The sequence below is a fragment of the Pinus tabuliformis genome, chromosome 6 (assembly GCF_031772625.1).
Source record: "Pinus tabuliformis cultivar Carrire ecotype Pingquan chromosome 6, CPIR1, whole genome shotgun sequence".
NCBI lineage: Eukaryota > Viridiplantae > Streptophyta > Pinopsida > Pinales > Pinaceae > Pinus > Pinus tabuliformis.
In genome coordinates this window covers 141,899,701-141,909,542 of record NC_142292.1, presented here as the reverse complement: position 1 = coordinate 141,909,542, position 9,842 = coordinate 141,899,701, and the positions used below count along the sequence as shown (strand labels likewise).

The window sequence follows — 9,842 nt, the reverse complement described above, 5'->3', positions numbered from 1 at the left end:
ATTATATTAGATTCCTTACATATCTTCTGTGACCACTTCATGACGTAAGCATGATGACGGATGCAGTGAGTACAGGCTAAAACGTAATATTTATAATGCTGCATGTGCTGGGCAATGTACTTACTGTAAAGATTGGAATGAAAGGAGAGCTTTATAATCCCACTCATCTCTCAAAGGGGCACGTCGCACCGCCACTGGCCCTCGTGACTGCTGCGGAAATCAATCAATCTGACTGACTGGTGCGAGACCACCATGGAAGCTGCAGGAGAGAATTCGAGCTTGAATATGTTGGAATTGATTCGCCACCATTTACTAGAAGTGGAGGACGAAATTGATATTGATCAGAGCGGCCGCGGTGTTGATATTAATATTGACGATATTGATCATATCCAGGCCAATGCCGCCGCCGCCACGGGCTCATGGCATGATAACAGCGGCAGATCAATATCAGAAGACAAAGTGAACGAAACTACTGAAGAAAAGTACTCTTATTGTTCTTCTTTGTCCGCAGTTACACGAAGTGAAGAGGCGGTAGAGGTAAAGCCAGAGCCGAAGGAGGAAGAGAAAGGAGAGACAAAGCGTAGGAGGGTGAGGTTGTACAGAGGAGTCAGGCAGCGCCCGTGGGGAAAGTTCGCTGCAGAAATCAGAGACCCCGCTAGTAAGAGCTCTCGAGCTTGGCTGGGCACTTTCGACACCGCCACAGAGGCCGCTCTCGCATATGACCGAGCTGCGTTCAAGATCCGAGGACCCAGGGCTCGGCTTAATTTTCCCTTCTCTTTTTCTTTTAATTCAGAGAACGAATCGGCGGAAGATCATATGGCGCACCAGAGGAAGAGAGGGAGAAAAGAAGAGGCGGAGAATTGGAGAAAAGAAGAGGCGGAGAATTGGAGTGGAGGAGTTGGGGGCATGTGATCAGAGGAGTTAGCATCGCATTTTACATTAAAATATAAGAAGGCAAGTAAAGGGGTTGCATGTTTCCTGGCTTTTGGCTTTTAACATAAGATGGTTTTAAATAGGAGTTTTCGCTTTCTGATAATACAGCGTTGTTTGGAATACAAATTGCCTTCTGAAAACATACAAGGATACAGGTTCACAACGAAAATTTGTTTTGTGAAAATTTTGCAAGTTTATTCGTCTATCTAATTACTGAAACTTTATTCATCTGGATTGAAGTCCTGACGGATAATCTTCATTTCACGTGTTTTATTAAATTTGAATATTTTTTATTCTATCTTGTTTTAATTATTTTTTTTTAAAGTTCCGTGGGGAATTGAATTAGTGATTTGATATTAAGGATTGTCTTAACATAATATTCAATGATCATCTATCCAAGACTTTGTGGACTTGCTTCAACTAAATTTGATTGTTGTACTATATTGTATTTTGTTTATAGTTTCGGAAAGCTAGTATAATAATTATTTTGGTGTGAATATATAACCAGTGTAAAACTATTTTAACAATGGATCTAACAAGAATCAAGAATGATTAAATTTTTTGAGGTGAAAACTTTTATAGAGTGCAAAATTGCGTCTCCATAGATTTGATCAGCTCTATATATATGAGTTAATTACTTCATTGTCCATGTTGCATTTTGTAATGTATAAAATGGATCAAAATTTACTTGGGAGTAAACTATTGAGACTGTCTTAAAATCTTTAGCTCCAAAAATTATTTTTATTTCAATTGCTTTATATAAGTATATATATGAGAGATTTTTCGGCATAAATCACAAGATATATCATTTGTCAACGCGTTTTGAACCAGCTCATCGTCAGGACAAGTTGAAGAACAAGATCTAGCTTTGCATGTTAAATAGCATGAGCAGAGTCTCCAACGGCTAGCTAGGCCAACTGCTAGAAAGAAATAGGGTCCTAACTTTGAAAAAGGATGAATAAATAAAATAATTTAACATGAAGTTAGTTGAAATATGAGACCAAATAAATAAATAAATAATATAATTTAATTGGTTGTTAAAAGGGGGTTAACAATTAAATAAATACATAAAAACTAAAAAAATAAAAAATTAATTAATTAATTAATTAATAAAATAAAATAAAATAAAATAAAAATTAATTAATTAATTAAAAAAATAAATAATAATAATAATAAATGATAGGCCAACGGCTAGAAAGAAATAGGGTCCTAACCTTGAAAAAAGATGAATAAATAAAATAATTTAACATGAAGTTAGTTGAAATATGGGACCAAATAAATAAATAAATAAATAATATAATTTAATTGGTTGTTAAAAGGGGGTTAACAATTAAATAAATACATAAAAACTAAAAAAATAAAAAATTAATTAATTAATTAAATAAAATAAAATAAAATAAAAATAAATTAATTAATTAAAAAAATAAATAATAATAATAATAAATGATGATGATGATAGACCAAATAATGGTCTATAGGACCTAAAGAAACAAATTATCTATTTTGATTTAAGATTTTATTCCTATGCTCAAAAAGCTTGGAGAGAAGCCTTTCGAACTCACTATAATTTTGACATTGTAAAAGACTAGGAAGGTCAGTATTGTAACAAAGATTGTGAAACTGAGATCTAATGTGGTTATACGCGGCGCACTCTAAGAGGAAGTGGTTTTCATCCTCGATGTTCCTATTCTTACATATATGGCAGATCTTTTCCGTCCATGGCGTTTTAAGAACTGCCCAACGACCTGTTTCACTATGGAGCTCATGAGAGTTCGTTCTAATCTTTGCTATATTAATAAAAAAATACAAATACAAATAAAAATAAAATAAAATAAATAAATAAAATAAAAATAATAAACAAATAAATACACTAAAATCCTATAAACAAAATAAAAATATATAGAAGAAAAAATAAATAAATAAATAAATAATAATAATTTAAATTATTATTTATTTGTTTATTTATTTTTTTAATATATATATATATATATATATATATATATATATATATATATATTATTTTTTTTGCTTCTATATATTTTTATTTTGTTTCTAGAATTTTATTGTATTTATTTGTTTATTATCTTTATTTTATTTGTTATTTTTTTTTATTTATTTTGTTTATTTATTTATTTATTTATTTATTATTATTATTATATTTTTTATTTTTTTATTTTTTAATTTAATTTAATTTTAATTTTATTTTATTTTATTTATTTATTTGGTCTTATATTTCAACTAACTTCATATTAAATTATTTTATTTATTCATCTTTTTTTGAGGTTAGGACCCTATTCCTTTCTAGCCGTTGGCCTAGCTAGCCGTTGGAGACTCTGCTCGTGCTATTTAACATGCAAAGCTGGATCTGGGTCTTCAACTTGTCCTGACGATTAACCACATTGGCTGGTTCGAAACGAATCGACAAATTATAGATCTTGTGATTTATGCCGAAAAATCTCTCATAAACTGATATGGATCATAGAAGCCTCAATTCAACAATAAGTATATATAGTTTTTTTTTAACTCTTTTATTTCTCTATAAAGTTGATATAAGATTATGTTCTTTCGTATGTATATTGAAATATTTCATTTATGGTTGAGTGAGAGTGAGAGTGAAATATTTTTACCACTTCTCTTTAGTATGGTCATTGGGAATGTGAAAGTAAAATTATTAATTTTTAATTAAATAAACAAAACACTTATATTCATTTTTGTTCGTTCTATATATATATATAAGGATACGTGTCAATTCGAAGTTGAATAGAAACCTACTTACACATCTTTCTCATACTAGGCCTCATACTAGGCTGTAGAAGGAGCCTCTCCCCTCAAAGATATAACTAAAGGTTTTCAATTTCTTTTTAATTACAACTTAGGATGAGGCAGATGTTAGTTAACATTGTATTTAATTAATTGCGTCCAAAATCTCTTTACAACTTATTTTGATGAAGATGTTTTTAAGTAACATTACATTTAAAAATAATAAAGTAATGTTTAGATCAATAAATTAAAAAAATACTTTTAATAAAGAAAACAAATTTATGTCATAAATAAAATACTTAAATTTGTACTTATAAAGTAATTGGCTACTAAAAAAATTACTTTTTAATAGAAAAAAATATATAATTCCTACCATCTTTATATGAAATTGATAAATGACATATAAAAGAAGTGTTGTAAGATAGTATAGTGCTTAAAATTCAAATGAAAATTATATTTTCATAAAAATTAAAAATTAATATAAAGCAAAAACTGCGTTTCTATTTCAACATAACTAGTCAAAAAAATATACAATCATAATATTTATTTGTACTTAATTAGTTATTTATGTCCACCTCATTAAAAAAAGGATAACTTCTAAAACTCTCAGATGTGTGAGCAAAGTTGCTTCCGCAGAAAACATTTATAACATACTATAGATTTATTTATTTTATTGAAAAAAAAATATATAATTATGTTATATATTTTTAAAAACTGAAAAATAATTTAAAATTAAAATTTTATATTTTATAAATTTAAAAATTATAATCATTAAAAAAAATAATTATTTTTATTCGCTCTATAATAAATAGGAGGCTGAATCAAACACATGGTGATGCTAAGAGGATCGCGGAGAATGCTTTGCCAAACTTTTTATTCAAACATATTCCATATCATTAAATCAATGTTGTGTCTTAATTTATTAATTAATTATATATAATCATTATGTATTTGTGAGTTAAACATTTAAACAATCAACATTGCGTTTATGGGTTAGATAAAAATGCATTTAAAAGTTATTAGTTTTTCTCAAAATAAAATTATAGTAATGAGCTTATTAAATTTATAATAATGAATTAATTGGTTAATTATTATAAATTTATTACCTTTGTTTAGAAATTATAATGTGTAATTTACAAATAAATATATTTTTTTAGTATTATTAAAAATATTCTTTTATTTGAACAATACAGATTCATGCCATGTATTTAACTATATGATTAAATTCTTACAATAATTTAGGAAATCTATTGTATTTAATTCTTACCAATTAAATAATGTTTCAAAAAACAATTTGAAGATGTATAATGGAGAAAGTTTGTTTCACAGTTGAGTGTCTTAGTTTAGACTTAGTTCGTATTTTTTAGGAGATAGTTTTGATCTTGCTAAATTGAATGTAAACTTATTTATTTCTGGTTTTTATGATCAATAGAATAGAGAAATACTGCTTGGGAAGTCTCCAGGTATAGCCTAAATCACATGTGAGATCCTAGCTTCAGTTTCTAAGTTTCTTTCTAATTTGACTTCCTATTTTTTATCATGGTATCATAGTGCAAAGAAGGAACTTTGTGTGAGTTGGGTCTATGGTGAGTAGAGCCTTTGTGGCTGAGAACGCTAGTGGCTGAGATTGGAGAGCGAGTAAGCCTCCTTTGCTAGTGAGTGCAGGTGAAGTTGATGTTGGAGGTGACATAGGATCACAAGAGGAATTGATCAGGGACAAGATTGAATTGAAGAGTGCATGTGAGAGGCACGTTGTTAGATTTTTTTTTTTTTGTGTGTGATAGAGCGTTGATTTTTCTAAATAAACTTAATTAGCGCGCCCCCAACAAAGAGAGGTCGTGTTGATCAGTCTTGGCAGTACATAGGGAAAGTGTGTTGATCAGTGCTAATGGTCAGTGTTACTCCCGCGCTGATGCCTAAAACTATAGGAATTTTCGTCAATGCAACTTGCAGCAAGGTGAACTGGCATTGGTGTTTTTTGCATCTTAGAGGTGGCCCAAGACTAGGTGTACCTATGTTGGTGGTTTTATCCAGCGTTTTTTTGTTTATTGAAGGTCATCTGTCTGGAGTTGGATCTGCATCACCCATATTTGGAGTTGTTGGAGGACTTGGATGTGGATTCGTAGATCGATTGTTGGAGGATCTGATGGTGGATGCATAGATCGGTTGTTGGAGGATTTGGTGTTAGATTTGTAGATCGATTGTTGAAGAATTTGGTGTTGGATTCGTATATCAGTTGGCGAATTACTGGATGTGTAGATTGGTACATTGGATCTGTTATTGGAGTCATGGATCTATTGATTAGACACTCTAATAGTGGTGCTTGTGAATTAAAAGCAGGGCACTGTTGAAATTGTTTTGTCACAATGAATAATCACATTGAAGAGAGATACCTTAATGAGATAAATAAGCTCAATGGGTCAAATTACGCCAACTGGAAGTTCAAGTTGCAAACATTGCTCGAGGGTTCTAGTGCATGGACAATTCCGAACAGAGATAAAGAAAATCTGATTGCAGCTGGTGGTGCCACAATTGCATCGGTTCAAGATTGGGAAAAGAGGAAAAATAAAGTGAAGGTGTTGTTGAAGATGTTGGTAAAAGACAACATAATCCCTCATATACGAGAATGAAAAACCACTAATGGTATCTATTTGAGACTCAATGATTTGTATGAAATGAAAAATACAAATCATGTGTTGTTTTTGAAGAGTAAGAGTCTCTCCATTAGAATGGAAGAGAATGAATCCGTTGTTGCATTCATCTCACGGATTAAAGGACTGAGAGACAAGTTAGGCGACATAGGGGAGAAAGTATCTAACACAAATCTCATCATGATTACCTTAAGTAACAAGACAGAGGATTATCAAATGTTCATTACAGGGATTGTAGTAAGGAAGAAAGATCCCACCTTTGAAGAGTTGATAGGTATCCTGATGCAAGAGGAAGAGAGATGTAAGAATTTGAAGCCTCAGAATGTAGATTTGGTATTGGTGGAAAATAAAAAGTTCTTCAAAGGGAAACCAGGAGGAGGACATAAAAGTGGTGGTCCATCTTAGAAAAATCCATTTCAGGGTATGTCATCAGTTAAAAATGATTTAGGAATTAAGTGTTTTTACTATGGTGGAAATAGTCATATTTCTAGAGACTATTATAAAAAAAAAGAATGTTGAAAACATACATAGACACAAGAGGCATACAGGCCATTTCGCTGGCAAAGATCTGAAACATGATCTTAAATTATTTGTGTCTGATGTTTCTCTTTAGGTTGAGACCGATGACATTGGAACTTGGTTTGTGGATTCTAGAGCATCCACTCATATGACATGTAATAAACATTGGTATAAAATTATAAAGGAGCCCCACAATGGTGTTAACATCTACCTGGGAGATGAAAGAGCATATCATATTAAAAGGCATGGTCTAAATGTCATGTATGTGTCTGGTATAAAAAAGAACTTGATCTTTGTCTCCATGATTACAAATGAGAATTTACAGGTAGAATTTTCAAAAATTACTGTGTTGTAAAGGATTTGTTGGATCATCAGAAAACGGTTGCATCAAGATTAAGAGTTGGAGGCCTATATAAGTTGAATGTTGCAAGCATGCCACATCAAGATTTAACTTCAATGACTATGACAAGAAATAATATTTGGCGTCAAAGGTTTGGTCACATCAACCTTCATGACTTATTGTTGCTACAAAAAGAAGGTATGGTTCATGGACTTCCTATTTTAAGAATGAACATATTGATTATGAAGGTTGTGCACTTGGAAAAATGCACAGGGATGAATTTCCCTCTAGCTTAAATACGAGAAAGAAAGATATACTGGAACTTGTGCATACTGATATTTGTGGACCTATGCAGACAAGGTGCTTAGGAAGAGCTTACTATTTCTTATTATGTATTGATGATTGTACAAGGTATACTTGGGTATACTTTCTTAGAAGGAAAAGTGATGCTTTCAAGTACTTTAAAGAATTTAGAAAGATGGTTGAAAGGAAGACAGGGAAATTCATTAAAATTCCCTGCTCGGATCACAGGGGAGAATACAAGATTGGAAACTTTATCAAATATTGTATAGATCATGGAATAACACAACAATTTGCAGTACCCCATAGTCCACAACAGGATGGGGTTGCAGAAAGAGAGAATAGAATTCTGGTGGAGTGTACACCTAGCATGATGAAAGGTAAGAACCTATCCAATGGTTTTTTCGCGGAAGCAATTAGTACTGTAATTTACTTAAAGAACAAAAGTCCAACTAGGTGTATTGATCTCAAGACTCCATTTGAGGCTTTGTATGGTTTTAAACCTACAGTCCATCACTTGAGAGTATTTGGTTCAAGATATTTTGCACACATTCCTAAGGAAGATAGGAATAAATTGGATGTTAAACCTTTAAAATGCATATTTGTAGGGTATTGTTCTGATTTCAAAACATATAAGATTTTTAATCCATCTACTCACGAGGTATTTGCAAGTGGAGATGTTATCTTCCATGAACAGGTTGATGAAGGGAATAAATGCAGAATTTTTTAGGAGTCACACATGCCTTTAGTGATTGATGACAGAAATGATGAAGCCAAAGACAGTCATTTACAACAGCAGAAAGAGGAATCTAGTGATGTGGATACGTTCAGTAGTTGAAGTCCAATTAGAGGTGACCAAAAAATCACATAAGACAGAATTGAGGCAAGTCCACTACCAAGGAGATCAGGACGACATACTCACTTACCTGCAAGGTATTATGACTAGTATTTTAAAGGTTGTTGAGCCAATGAATTAGAATGAAGAAAATCGGTATGATGAATGGAGGTCAGCTATGAAAGAAGAGTATGAGTACATAATTAAAAAGAAAACTTGGGAATTAGTTGAACTGCGAAAAGGAAAAGAGCCCATAGGTTATAAATGGCTATATAAATCTAAGTTCAAAGTAGATGGTAGTGTAGGCAAATATAAAGCTAGATTGGTGGCCAAAGGGTACTCACAGCAAGAAGGGCTTGATTGGAGACTTTTTCTCCTGTAGCTAAGTTAAATACTATTAGAATGTTAATAGCTTTAGCTAGAAAGTTCCATTGGGGCTTACACTAGCTAGATGTAAAATATTCTTTTCCGAAAGGGGAGTTGAAATAAGAAGTATATTTAACACAATCAGAGGGGTTCATTAAAAAGGGGTAGGAACACTTGGTCTGTAAATTAAAAAAGCAATTGTATGCACTGAAACAGGATCCCAGATCTTGGTATGAGAAAACAGACTCTTTCTTCTTACAACATGGTTATAAGAGAATAAAAAGTTATCCAAACCTATATACCACATTTGATTCAAAGGGGCAGATTGTGTTGATTTCCTTATATGTTGATGTAAAAAAAATGACTAGAAATTCTGATGAATTGGTTGAAGAAATTAAAGTGAATATGTCACAGGTATTCGAAATGAAGCACTTTGGAAAACTGGATTATTGTTTGGATCTTGATGTCTGGAGGGATTCCGGCCAAAATTTTGTTACTGAAGGAAAGCATGTCAAGGAATTGTTGAAGAAATTCAGAATGGATCAATGTAACGATGCTTCTGTACCTATATAATAGAATGTTAAATTTCAAAGTGATGATGGTTCTAAAGAGGTGGATGCTACATTATACAGACAACTAGTTGGAAGTTTCATTTATTTGACTAGAACCAGACCTGACTTAGGATATTCAGTCAGTGTGTTGAGTCAGTTTATGACAAAATCTCTTGAAAATCATTGGGTGGCAGTAAAAGGTGTCCTAATATATCTTAAAGGAACCATAATTTTTTGCATTAAATATATTGATTCTTTTCATGTCAAACTAACAGGTTATTCAGATTCAAATTGGGATGGAAATCTGGATGACATAAGATCTATAACTGGGTATGCTTTCAATATTGGGTCCGAGGTCATTTCTTGGAGCAGTGAAAAGCAGATAATTGTATATTTATCATTAGTAGAAGCATATTATCAAGTTGTATGTGCAACCACTTTTGAAGCAATTTGGTTGAGAAGACTTCTTCACGATGCAAGAAACGAACAAAAGGATGCTACGATGATTAAATGCAAAAACCAAAGTTCAATCAAGTTGGAAATAATCTTGTATTTCATAAAACACAAAACATATAGATAATCAATTT

At 31.7% G+C, this 9,842-nt stretch overlaps 1 protein-coding gene across 1 annotated transcript; it reads left to right on the top strand.

The window, feature by feature from the left end:
* The first annotated feature begins 252 nt into the window (after positions 1-252).
* LOC149257771 (uncharacterized) lies at positions 253-912 on the top strand. The gene has a single exon (XM_089387654.1). It carries the CDS (start codon positions 253-255, stop codon positions 910-912), a length of 660 nt encoding a protein of 219 aa, XP_089243780.1.
* Positions 913-9,842: the final 8,930 nt, after the last annotated feature.